The sequence below is a fragment of the Pleuronectes platessa genome, chromosome 20, assembly GCF_947347685.1.
Source record: "Pleuronectes platessa chromosome 20, fPlePla1.1, whole genome shotgun sequence".
NCBI classification, from domain to species: domain Eukaryota; kingdom Metazoa; phylum Chordata; class Actinopteri; order Pleuronectiformes; family Pleuronectidae; genus Pleuronectes; species Pleuronectes platessa.
In genome coordinates, this window is record NC_070645.1 from 10,520,611 (window position 1) to 10,534,545 (window position 13,935).

Below are 13,935 nucleotides of genomic sequence, written 5' to 3' on the forward strand. Positions count from 1 at the left end.
TATGGATGATGGAGTCTGACATGTTCTTGGACAAGGTTAATCATGTGACAGCTTTGAGTTATTTGACCTTTGCTCTTTTCACTACACTGAGGTGAGCAAAATTTTAATATATTGACCTTACATATTTACCGGCAGTAGATTTAGGAACTAGGGGCCTGTTTTACAGTCATATTTAATATATGATGTTGATCTATACTTTCAAATTAGTCACAGGCTAAATTTAACAGGCTGTGTTCTGTGACGTTGCCATAACATGCCCATCGTGACACACTGAAGTCACTGGGGCATCACATGCTTGTAAGTTTGGGATATCGAATGTCTTCGCAACTGTCAAGAGGGAGGGGTTCTCTCAGTTTCTCACTCTGTCCTCCTCACACAGTTAATTGCCCAAAGAAAGTGCAAACAAATAAGCGGCTTAGTCTTCTCATATTTCCATTTTCATACTCGATAACTGACTTTTCTGGACTAACATCATTCCATTGGTGTGATATATTTCTTACACTGATACAAAGTCGTGTTTAGTGTAATACCATGTTTAATCAGAGGAGTGCGAATGAAGCTGAATTCACAAACATTGAGGATTAAAATGGCTTGCATGGAGTCCGAAATTTAAGGGCTGATTTAGGTATGAATTTACAATTAAATCAATAGGACACATTACAGAATTAAGTTTATATTATTACATGGTGTAACTATGAATAACATATTTTATTTAATGAATGAATAGTAAGCCATGATTTAAAAGTCTGAGAGGGACGTATTAGAAACAATACCTCAGAAAATGTTCTCATTATTTCTTCTCTGTACAAGGAAGCGTGATGAATTTGGCCTCAGATGCAGTGTTATGCAGGGACAGAAGTGACAAACTGGTTATCTCTATCTGCACCACAAACTGTCTCTCAGGCTTTTTTTTTCATAGTCTGTTTCCCCTAAAACAGAATTTGAAAGGGTTACTTGGCTCATGAGTGTGAACTACAGGTTTTGTCAATGTATAACTTTATTTTAGATTTCTCATGTTCATAGAAGGGAGCACGTGAACAGTGCAACATGCCCGAGCTGTGCAGAGGTCTGTTATAAGATTCACATCCTTATCTCACAGTGGTAATCACAGAGCAAAGTATCTCATTGATATTCTTTCATTTTTGTCCATCTTGACCACATCATTTAAATGTTGCTCATTTAAAATGTATCAGTAGTTAAAAACTCAGCAGAGTCATATAAAGTATATGATAGGATACTTCTTGCCAAAATTATAAATGATTAAAATTTAAAGAAAAAAATTCTCAATAGTAACATTTGCTTTTTTCATTGAAAGCATGTGGACATGTCACAGTTAAGACGTTTTATAAAGACATGACCTCTGGAGGATGTCCACAGAATTGTTTTTGATCATTTTTAATATCTGGTAAATTGGATGTGTGAGTTTTTTTTTGTTTGCTCAGATTATTCATCACCAACTGACACAAAGTTCTGCCCGGTGATCTGAGCCAGTTTAACACAGACTGTATTGTTGAACTCAGTGACAGCAGGTCCCACCCACTTTTCCAGCCTGTCGAGCAGTAACTTCTGGACGAATTATAAACCACTGATAAGGACAAGTCTTGGCTTGTGAGGCTTTGGAATTATACATTACACTTTGGTATTTTTAGCTATCTATTTATATGACACGACATTAACTCGACAATTTCATCCAAGGTGACTTACAACCAGGTGATAATATTAAAGCTTCAGCTAACAGACTAAGCATTAAGTTCTAAGTCTGGTCAATAAGACAAAGTGCAGGAAAGCATCACAGTAATTTTTAATTAGGCACCATAGACTTGATATCAGAAGAGATAAGAGCTTCTCATAGATAGAGAGGGACGCTCCTGCTGTGATAGCATTTTGATACAAAAATTAGTGACTTAAATTTGATTCAGGCCAATGACCAAATGTGCAGCCGAGATTTCCACAGGGACCACGGGTCCTCTTGGAGGAAGGACAGTTACAGTTGTATGTTGTCTGCATAGCAGTGTTACGAGAGGCCATTTGATAGACTCAAAGAAGAAGTGTTCCATAAAGAAGGAGCTCCAGAATTGAGTCTGCGGGGACCCCTGTGGGGAGGGGATGGGATAAGAATGATTGTCATCGTCATGACACAATGAAATAATGCCCAGTGAGATTGCATTCAAACCAAGAAAGCACTTTGCCCTAGATGCCCATATCAGAATGATTAGAGATTAATGCAATCAAAAGCTACTGAAAAGTTCAGCAAGATAAGAACTGAGGCCTGAGTGGCAGCTCTGCATCTGCCTGCAGGTCTTCAGTCACAGAGAAGAGAGCTGTATCAGTGTAATGGCTGCTCTTCAAGCCCAACTGATTTGGATCAAGGATGGAGTTCTGTGAAAGGAATTCTGAGACCGGTTTGAAAACATGCCATTTAAATTTGAAGAGACACCTGGATTCCTCAATAAATTACTTACCTTCTTTTGCAAAAGAGAAGCTTCCCAGCTAAACTTTTTCACTGAAATATACGGACATATTCCTGAATTTCTTTTGAGGGACTGTACGTGAAGTCCGAGTCAGTTGCCTCCGACATTTAAATGTATACATCATGTCCTGCCTCCAGCATTCTCTACCCATATGTATACTTACGTATTTGTTCTGTATGTCACTTTTCTATACTTACTCTTCTTTACATGTGCCAGTGACATTATGCCTAAATTATCTGTATTTATGTTTTCTTTTTAAAAACAATGATCAACCAAAACACCAAAACACCATCCCCTCAACTGAGTGTTCCGAACATTGTCCTGTTGTTGTGAGCATGTCTGACCCAAACAATCTCCTGCTGCGTTCTTCATGTGTGAAAGACAAACTCTGAACAACAGCCATGTTCATCAGCTATTTGCAGCGCGTTTCTGTATTTGCACATGTTTTCTTAATTTGCAGTGCGTTGAGCTCTCTCCTCCACCGTAGTTATCCCCAAAAGTTGCCTTTGAAGCTTCAAAGCAAAACGGTTTCTTGACCTTGCACTAAAGTTGTGTGTTCTCCTACAGCACCTGAAGGCGTCTCTTGGCACGCTGCTGTGGCCAGAGGCGAAGTTGAAGTTGAAGAGGAAAGAAAAAAGAAATGAGCTCCAACCAACCAGGAGCAGGAGCGAGCGAGGCGTGGCGTGGAGTGGGAATATGAACAGAGGGAGTCCACTGACACGGAGCTGAGGAGCTGCCGGAGGGGAAGTCAACACACGAGCGGAGCCGATTCCTGCTTCAACCACCGGCACCAGCTCAGAAATCCTCCCACAACCACCGCTGTCAATTCTCCGGCTGCGATTCAGATCCACTGCGGGAGACCGAGATGTCCCAGGAGGCAGCGAACGGGGTGTCGCCCCGGGGCCGGGTGCTCACTCTGGAGAACATGAACCCCAACGTGAAGCGGGTGGAGTACGCGGTCCGGGGGCCCATCGTCCAGAGAGCGGTGCAGATAGAGAAGGAGCTGAAAGAGGTAAACACAGGAGTTTAATAAGGCATTTCATATTTCATATCTATATTATTTTTCTTTAAAGCACTGAAACATATATATACATATTATAGGACATCATGTATAATAATGGAAATATGTAGAAAAAGTGTTTCAGTGGATTTGGCACTGAGCAGCACAACAAGTAAAGCTCCTCAGTGTTTGTGCTTTAAGTCTCACATCTGTGCTGGAGAGAAACTAAAGAAATGTACTCAATTACTTTACTTAAGTACCACTTTTCAGTACTTGTACCTCACTGAAGTAGTTCCCAACTGCAGCTCCACAACAGGATGAAATAATAGACTTTGAACTCCACTGGAGTATATTTAAAGTATTTGCAGTGCATGTTAGAGTACGTAATGTACAGTACAGTCTTATAGAGTTCATGATAGGGTAACACTTAATCCCAAGCATGACTTAATTTAATTAAAAAACTAACAGTAGGCCTTTTTTCTTTGAGGAGTTCTAAACCTGTCACAGTGAAAAAAGCAGATATGTGATTGCTAACATTTAAATTGGCTGAATCCCATTTATCTGCTGGGGTTTCAGGGTCCTGGTATTTGGCACCTGTCTTAAAGCTGGAAATAGAAATAAATATGTCAGAGATGAAAGAAGTATTAAGAGCAGTTGTTGTTGATTTTTTTGCTGACTGGCTGAGGGAGTGAAAGGGCCGTGGACAGAGGGTCCGCTTTTAAATGTCCTTGCATACCAGAGTCCCTCGTGTTCCTCAGCCTCGGCTCTCCCGTGCATTACAACTCATGTTACATTCTGCTGTGGTCATATTGATCCGCTGTTCCCTCCCGAGGAAGCACACGCAGCTTGAAGTGTAAGCCCCTTTTTAAAAAGCGGTGATGCAACTCTCGGCGGTTATGTTCTCTTTACAGGACACGTAACAGAGCCGTTGGAGGACGGGGCCTCTCTGAGCAAACTCCTCTCTATAGCCCCGAGGTGGCTCTGTACATTGAGGATGGTTATTGCATAAGAGGAGAGGATTCATTCTCTGCCCTGTTTTGTCTCTGTCCATTTGCCCACCTCCCTCCTCCTGCAGACACTTCCTTGGAAGAGCTTGGTGCAACTGTGAGGTCCCAGCAGCGTTCTGCAGGGCCTCTCTCTCTCTCTCTGGTAGTCCACAAGTTTTTCCCCTGTTCGAGAACGGGAATGCCAAAAACAAAATGTTATGATTGACTGGAATCTTTGCTGCTGTGCCATAAGGGTTTATTATTCATGAATTTTAAAGGTTTAAATGAGATTATCGAATCTAAAGTCCAGAAAAGTAAGAGCGAAAAATATTTGTTTCAGGAAACCTGCTTCGTGCATGATATTCTGATAGTGTGTGAGCTACTTTTAATTGTGATTTTTCTAGAGAAAACCCAAACACTGCTTGTGCTGAAAAGAAAAAAGAAAGTTTCCTCTTTAATTTTCACTGTCACCTGTTAAACATCAGCTGATGCAAATGTGTCCAGATAAAGGAAACTCCAGGAGGTCAGGAGGGTTCATACAGCCGCAGCTCAGTCTACTCCTCTGGAGGTGGCTTCCTGTCACATCTGCGACTAGAACACTTTTGGCTGATGGCTCAGCAGATTTTATGGAATTGTGTGTATGTGTGTGTGTGTGTATGTGTGTGTGTGCGTCGGTGCAGTGATGACACTTAAAATCCTCACCCAGACATTTGACAGTGATCTAATTCAGTCCTGAATCTCATTCAGTCTGCAAGTGTCTGTGACAATAAACGAGGCAACAATAGAGCCAGAGATCATAAAAAGAATCCACCTGAATTCTCTCTCCTCCCAGTTTCCTCTCAGTTGGAATCGTATCAGTGCTGTTGATTCAAATCACATGAGCCGAGCAGCAGTGGCTCCTTTTCCATTTGCGTCAGTCAGAGATTGAATAAGCACACTTCCAGTGATCTTACCCTGAACGCTCTCACTAGGATGATAGCTTTAAGGTTGCGTCACAAGACTGAGTGAAATGTGAATTCCTCACGGTTGTCAGGCTAGGCTTCATTCATCCCGCTGACCCCTCTTAGCTTTGCAAGGTTCACTGGTCCAGCCTGCATGATCGGTGCCTGGTGGTGCTGGAGAACTCGGTGCTGAACTGGGGGGAAGCAAGTGGCTTCTCCCCCCCCTCCCTCCCCCACAGAACAGCAGCGTCTTTGTTGCTGGAGAGCAGGCAGGGACAGGGACTAAAAAGGAAACGTGCGGCATCCAGTTACTAAGATTTCAAACACATTCACGTTTTACTTATCACTCTACCCAGAGGTCATTGCGGGTCTCACTCCCGCTGTCATGCAAGGACACAGAAATGAAAATATTGACAAGAGGAAAGTTCGGCCTGTGCCCCCGGAGGCCCGTTTCCTGGTAACTTTCTGTCGTAAAACATGCTGAATCATGACAAAGATAATGTAAACATGTTTTTAAAGAGAGCAGAACTGTCCTGTGCTCTGAGTACTTAGGTTATGTCAAGGTTATTGAGAAACAAGTACTTTACATACAGGCCAATTGTGCTTTGTTTATTTTTTGGCCTTGCCAATGTCTGCGGGGGAGAAATGAAAGACTTGTGATAACGGCTTAGCTATTAACATATGAATATCGTGATTAAATCAACTTAAAGTTATGATGAGAAAGTTACACAAGTTCAGGTGACTGCAGTTGGGTCTTAGTAAGAGCAGGTCTGTCTGCAGCTTTAAAGTGATGACAGGACATTCCTGCGCTTAAACTCAAACAGCCACGTGGAACTTTGTTTGAATGTGTGTTGAGAGGTTGAGAAGAAAAGAAATCTAGCTTAATTTTCAATCACATGGGTGAGGCCCTGGCACTGATCTGCTGATTTGCCTGTTGTGTGATTTGTGCAGCTTTCACAAGACTGGGAAAGGGATTATTAAACTGATATACCTGCTAAGGAAAGGTCAGAGTTGGACGTGTGTGGCTGAATCAGGCACAACACTTCTTCAGCTGACTGGTGATAAGGGCAGAGGGTGTCGATTTTGTTGTTGACCGGACGGTAGGGACATGATGTTGCTTCCTGCGTTAAGGTTTTGCTCAAGTGTTCCATCCGATCTTATGTATTTACAGGGCTTCAGCAGGGTCTTAAAGTCTTTTAAAAGTCTAAAATGCAATCATCTGAATTTTAGGCCCTTAAAAAGTCTTAAATATGTTAAGGTGTTACTTATGTAAGCAGAACAGTCCAGCAGGCACCAAACCAGAGCCTGCAGCATCCAATTTGGGACATGCTGATTCAATAGAGAGGAAGAGTGAGTGGATTGAAGCAGCAAAATGGTTTAGATTAGGAATAAAATGAAACAATCCAAGCTCATCATGCAATTTCTAACTAAGCCAGTGATTCTTGAGCATTACAACTCCAAACAGTGAGGGGTTTGTGTTTCTGTGAGCAGCAGCAGCAGTGTCGTCCAGCTCCTCCTGCACGGGGCCAAAATCAACTTCAGCCGGGGTCTGTGTGAAACAAAAGGCCGCTAATGAGAGAAGATGCTTGTGTGGGTGTTTCAGGGGCTCCCGGGGGTGGGGGACGTGTTTGTTGGCTGCAATATAAAAGGGTGGGATATGTGACTCATTTCATTTGCTCACCACAGAGGGAGGGCGTGGGACAGTATGTGTTCCTAGTGGTGATGACCTCTGAGAACCAATATCACTAAATCGGTCATTAATCCACTGTGGTGTCATTAACCTGCCGCTCTACATGTTGACTCATGTTGACTCATGTCTCACGTCTCACGTAACTGTTCTACGACTTTACACCACACATTGTCTTTCACCATATCCAAGTTCCAGCTTTTTCCACAGTCTCTCTGTTTGCACGTCTTTTTCAGGGAGTCAAGAAACCGTTCACAGAAGTCATCAAGGCAAACATAGGCGACGCCCACGCCATGGGTCAGAAACCAATCACATTCTTCCGACAGGTTAGTGCCCCTCAGCAAAGTTTGCCTCAGGTCAAGGTGCTTATGTATTAATTATATGTATGGAGCACATATTATAAGTGTATGCTGTTAAACTGGATTTGCAACCTGTGTGTGTGTAGCTGGGCTTGGCTCCAGCTCCCCCCCAACCCTCACTGGATAAGCAGTATAGAGATTGGATGGATTTATTTATATGTGTGTGTGCGTGTGGTTGTTTGTGTGTATCATATAAAACTGATTTAAGGATTAGATACGTAGTGATGTAATTTTTTCTTTTTGGTCTCCACCTCAGGTCTTGGCGTTGTGTTCTTACCCCGAACTCCTGGAAGACGACAAGTTTCCGTCAGACGCCAAGAAGAGAGCGCGGCGTATTCTCGAGGCCTGCGGCGGCCACAGTATAGGTCAGTCAACTCCCCCCCCACATTCTACCAACCGCATTGGCCAAACCTCTCCTTACAGCAACGCACGTCTCCCTCCATTTGTTAATTCATTAATCATTCATTCAGACCCTCCGAGCCATTTCACTGTTTAAACAGGACATGGACCGATCAATGTCGAGTGTTCTGTTTGAATCGGAGTTCACCGTCCTGTGTTCTAGGGGCGTACAGTGCCAGCCAGGGGATTGAGTGCATCCGTCAGGATGTGGCCCGCTTCATCGAGAGGAGAGACGGTGGAATCCCCTCCAACCCTGACCACATCTACCTCTCCACCGGGGCCAGTGATGCCATCGTGGTACGAGTGACACTTCTCATCGTCTCACTGACGTACTTTGGTCTCAAAACTGTTTTTCACCAGTCAGTGTGTTGCGTTAATCCACTTGGATGACGTATTTTGGTACAAGGCCAACGGGTCATTCCACCTGTAGACCTTTGTCCCTATCAGACCATCATTCTCTGGTTTTACGCAATCTAATCAGGCTACTACTGAATGACCTACAGACCTAAGATACACCCAGCTACTGCACTGCCAGATACCTGCTGTGTGGGGTTGTTGGTGTCACAGTGTGTTTAAATATCCAGTAGGTGTGTTTGTTTCACTCCACACACGCCGGATTGGTTATGCCCATGAACATCCTGCCAATCTATATTTCTTCAAAATAAAGGTTTCTGCTCTCTTTCTTTTCCTCTGATTCTAGACCATGCTGAAGTTGCTGGTGTGTGGTGAGGGTCGGGACCGTACGGGGGTGATGATCTCCATCCCTCAGTACCCTCTGTACTCGGCCGCCCTCGCCGACCTGGCTGCCGTGCAGATCAATTACTACCTGGATGAGGAAAAGTGTTGGGGTTTGGACGTTGCAGAACTCAGGAGGTCACTGACCGAAGCCAGAAAGCACTGCAACCCCCGGGTCCTGTGCATCATCAACCCTGGAAACCCCACCGGTATGTGTGGCACTCACCACGTGCAATGGAACAGTGGCTGGAGGTTTTAAATCCGATATTGAAAAGTGGGCCTTTTCTAATGCCTCATGTCAAATGGCAGCAAGTGTCATTTCCAGTTTCAGACACATCCAGCTTGTGAATGTGGTGTGGTCGGACTCATTGTTGGCTAATTGCTATGAGCTGGCAGCAGGGAGATTGCTAAAAAAAAAACTGATCTCACGTCAGTGCTGAGCTATGTCACTTTAATTATGAGGGTACATTATGAAGATAGAAATCTGCACACTGTACTTGTTATACACAGCAATGTGCAGCAGGTAGGATGAGATAATTTCTTGAATATCAAATCACGTGATCATGTTTTGTGATTTGTTTTTGTTGTCGCTGTGTCTGTGCACGTCTCTTCTCATACTCCTTACACTTGTGTCCTTGTGCGGTTTGACAGGTCAGGTCCAGAGCAGGCAGTGCATCGAAGACGTGATCCGATTCGCTAAAGAGGAGCATCTCTTCCTCATGGCTGATGAAGTAATTCACACAAGTCATTTCCTCTTTTTTTGTCCCACTCCCTGTTTCTTCTTGTCTTTAAATAACGAATTAACGATAAATCACATGGGTTTCTCTAGAGCGTGCTGCGTTCAGGCTCCACCTGATGATCCTGAACCCCAGTGTTTTGTTTGTTTAATGTATATGAAGGACGAAAAATGCAAACAATCACATACACAATTGATTTGGTTACTTATTTATGTATTTCTATATTTATTTATTCATGTATTTGTTGTTCATATAGAAATTCAGTAGAAATAAATGTAAAAATACATAAATATCCTTTACATCATACATTTTTGTCTTTCATTTATTTATACATATTTCTCTTCCTACATATACATAAATTGTTAAGTGCAATTTTTTTTTTAATCAACATTTGTTGATATTCTGCACGTATATTCTGATGAATTATTTTTGGATCGTATGTTCATCTACATTTGTTTTTCTGATTTCAGGTCTACCAGGATAATGTGTATGCAGAGGGCTGTAAATTTCACTCTTTCAAGAAGGTGCTGTTTGAGATGGGACCAGAATACTCGAGCACAGTGGAGATGGCCTCTTTCCACTCCACCTCCAAATGCTACATGGGAGAGTAAGTAACGAGGGGCACGCACGTACGCACGCACACACACACACACACACACACACACTTGGCGACTGTGGCTCAGGGGTAAGTGCAGGTCGTCTACTGATCTGATGGTCAATGTTTTTTTATCTCTGGCTCCTCCAGTCTGCATACCAAAGTGTCTTCTGGCAAACCGCTGAACTCCTAGTTGCCCATGATGTGTGAATGGATGTATGAATGATAAACTGTTGGCTGACAGATAAATGATGACTGTATTCCCCTGCGGAAATAAAAAAATGTTTTGTTTATAACACATCGACACCCGCTTCAGACTTAATAATCAAGAGCTCTCGAATCTCTTCGTCTTTCTAAGTCAAAATCGTTGTGGGCATCTTCTCCCTTTATCGCACCTCTTTTTCATCCTGAGATATTGGTATTCTTCTTGGTTTTTCCATTTCTGTGTTTCTTATAAATGTCACCAACGCGCCTGCTCACTCGCTGTGAAGTTCCAGAAAATTTCTGACTGATGTTTGCGTTCTTACATTCAGCCCCCTCCATAAAACTTCAGGAAAATGTGCAGACGGCTGAATGTGACTCACTAGTTGCAGGCTCCATCAGAGTATACTTAGTGTCTGACTATCTCCCTGTCCACTGGTGTTTGTCAGGTGTGGATTCCGTGGAGGTTACATGGAGGTGATCAACATGGACCCGGAGGTGAAGGCCCAACTCATCAAACTGGTGTCGGTGCGTCTGTGTCCCCCCATCCCCGGACAGGCTCTGCTGGACCTGGTGGTCAACCCCCCGCAGCCCGACGAGCCGTCCTACACCCTGTTTATGAAGGTGTGGAAATAAACTCGAATAAAAGGGATAGTTTACCAAAAAATTCAAATTCACTCACTATCTACTGACCACTATGCCGATGGAGAGGTGGGTGAAGTGTTTGACTCCAAAAAACACTTTTGGAGTTTCAGGGGTAAACAAAGTTTCAGCCAAATCCTATACAATGGAAGTAAATGGCAGAGAAAAACATTAAATGCCTCCATACTGCTCCTGTGGTGTCATCCAAGTGTACGAAATTCACTCGCTGATCTCATCTCACGAGAACTCGCCATAGCTTCAGTGGTGAGTAGATGAGTGAATATTTATTTTTTGGACGAACTATCCCTTTAAACACACACCCTGGAAACACCCTTAGTGCATGCAAACACAGACTGTCCTTGCACTATGCAAATATCTGTAAATGCCAGGATGTAACAAAGCCTGTTTTGAATGTGTTAAAGTCCTCATGTGGCTCTGAGTCAGTTGTGAATAATCAGCTGTTATGACCTGTGCTTCATTGTTTCTGATCAACTTTGAGCTCTGTCAAGAGGAACAGAAGCATTATACATTATTGTGTCCATTAGGCCCATGGTCAGGCAAGAGCATTGTGCAGTTTAAAGGAACCCATTAGGCCTGCAGTCATTTGTGTGTTTACTGGTACTATAAGTGTGTAGTTGCGAGATTTATTGCTCTGTGTATAGTGCACAACTGCATTCTTCAGCACGTGAACATCATTAATGGATGTTAAGCATTTTCAAAAAAGTTATTCTCTGTATCTAGAGATCAAAATGACCTTTTGTGATATAATGGTGTGACATGAGGTATTGGTTCATGCCCTATACTTCGCCCCCTATAGAAATCAACACATCCAGGACCTTCTCTCATGACTGACCTGCCGGAGGATTTGATTACAGCCTGTAGGAACCAGAGCCTCGCCAAAATATTTATCAGCACGTCGGTCAAATGTTCAAACCCAGTGCAGCAATAACAGTAAACCTCGCCCAGAGTCATCTTACATTGGTATTTGCTGCTCCCGTCCACCTTCAGAGGGTGTGACGTTACACTGCAACAAAGACAAGCAGAGGCCGCTGCACAGCTCAGTGTTCTACTGTCCTCTCCTGGGTCTCAATTTAAAGACTGGTTTCACATCCAAACCCTAAATAACAAGGTCCTAACATTTTATAAACTCTTTTAAATGCAGTGAAAGATAAACCAGTGTGTTTTAATAAGCTTCAGTTCTCCCACAGTTTGGTTCAGGTGGTCACAATACAACAATACAATCCCACATCACTGTCTGAAAGGATCCAGAACCCTCAGGCGCTCTCCTGACGGTTTGACCTTTTATTTCTCCTGCAGGAGCGGACTGCGGTGCTGGCGGCGTTGGCAGAGAAGGCCCGGCTCACAGAACAGATCTTCAACACAGTACCTGGCTTCACGTGTAATCCGGTCCAGGGGGCCATGTACACCTTCCCCCGCCTCAACTTATCTCAGAAGGCCATCGACAAGGCCAAGGTCGGCCCCGCATACACACTGTGTCAGACTGATTTCATCATCTGTGTAGACAATCCTTAATATATGTGTTTGTGTGTGTCTGTAGGAAGAAGGCCAGATCCCTGACATGTTCTACTGTATGAAGCTGCTGGAGGAGGAGGGGATCTGTCTGGTGCCCGGTAGCGGTTTTGGGCAAAGAGACGGAACCTTTCACTTCAGGTGAGTAAAGAGACTTGGGGAGTTCAAACCCATAGACTGTTTATAAAGATGGACGACGCGACTGATCCCTAAAAGTGAAGCCAAAATCATTGTGATCGCCCTCTGGTGGCTGGCTGCAGTACAAAAGACAGAGTACACGTCAATTTTTTTTTTTCTGAAAGTTGTTTTTGGTCCTTTTTGAATGTATGTCCAAGTGCTTATTTTCTAATAAATTGGTATTAATTGGTTATTTAATGCTATTAAAATGAGGTAAAGCGCCATGATTGACAGCTGATTGGTCTAGCATGTGTATCGGCAGTACTTCGAAACTGTATCTAATGTCAGATGGCGGCAATATTTGCGCTCATCTCTCGACAGTGGAAGTGGAGACGCGTCATCCATCTTTATAAACATTAAGTGATAGGAATGTCTTGTTGTATCCTCGAATTGCACCTTTAACCCGATTCCCCTCTTTTGATTACATCCTCCTCTGCAGGATGACCATACTGCCGCCCACCGACAAGTTGAAATTTGTGCTGGAGAAGATCCGCGACTTCCACCTGCGGTTCACTCAGGAGTTCTCATAACGATCCTCCAACCCGGTGCTGCATCTCCAGAACTAAGTCACATCAGTCCCAGTATCTTCAAGTGCCTTCGAGCCCATTTCACATCAGTGAAGAACCTTGAACATTTCTTTGCGAGAGCTAACGAAAATATGTGCCCTTATGTACATAAAGCATATAAAGATTATAAGTGCACAATGAACTTACCCGGCCAATTTTGTAAAGTTCACAAGTTGTTTTTAGATCGATAATATATTTTAGGTGTCACCTGTGACAAGTGCATCTCTCTCCTGCCAAGACCTTTTGTTTGTGTAAAGGCTCATTTATTCTCAACGTTAAACAAAGACAGAGCCCTCCGTCAACACTCTGCATTGATTTCATCTGAACTTGTGCACATCCTCTGGAAGCTCCCAGGTACAGAATAGTATCACTGGAAATCCCGGAGGGCAGTGTAGCTCGTGGTTCAAGTGAGACAACTCCAGGAAACAGGCAGAAATTTGAACTAAGAATTTCCCGTCACATGTGGGAGTATATTGAATCGCCTCACTGACCACAGCAGTTAAAAACGATACTTTTGCCTGTTTCTCATGAGGTACATTAATCACTATCTCCTCAACCTTCACCATGTTTGTTTGTCAGAAACCCAACTGTGTGCTGCCCTCTAGTGGATATATTGCTTAACAACTGTGCCAACATGAGGGACACATGGAACTAGAGTCAGTGATGACATAGTTTGTAAAGATGCGTCTGTTTTCATGCGTAGAGGCAGAACAAATGAGCCTTTAGGTGATTACTTGATTGACCTTGCTGTCTGTGAATGAGAGTGAGTGAGAATGAGTCCTGCCAGTGAAATCCTTAAACGTCTCAGAATGTAGCCGTTTCTTTTACTAATTGTACTAAAATGACATTAAAACACTTGAATTAAAAAATAAATTCATGCTGGATCTTACATTTGAAATGTATCTGACA

The 13,935-nt window shown here is 43.2% G+C and overlaps 1 protein-coding gene across 2 annotated transcripts; it reads left to right on the forward strand.

Annotated features, from left to right (window-relative positions):
* Nucleotides 1-3,122: 3,122 nt before the first annotated feature.
* Nucleotides 3,123-13,928, forward strand: si:ch211-217a12.1 (alanine aminotransferase 2-like). 2 transcript variants are annotated; one of them, XM_053412077.1, is made up of 11 exons: nt 3,123-3,483; nt 7,322-7,411; nt 7,701-7,809; nt 8,007-8,140; nt 8,544-8,787; nt 9,230-9,309; nt 9,786-9,922; nt 10,561-10,735; nt 12,071-12,226; nt 12,312-12,424; nt 12,900-13,928. In XM_053412077.1, the coding sequence occupies exons 1-11, from the start codon at nt 3,337-3,339 to the stop codon at nt 12,988-12,990; spliced, it is 1,476 nt and encodes a 491-aa protein (XP_053268052.1). In that variant the 5' UTR covers nt 3,123-3,336; the 3' UTR covers nt 12,991-13,928. The 2 variants fall into 2 exon arrangements, with proteins under 2 accessions (XP_053268052.1, XP_053268053.1); XM_053412078.1 differs by lacking the exon at nt 3,123-3,483 and adding an exon at nt 5,776-7,220.
* Nucleotides 13,929-13,935: the final 7 nt, after the last annotated feature.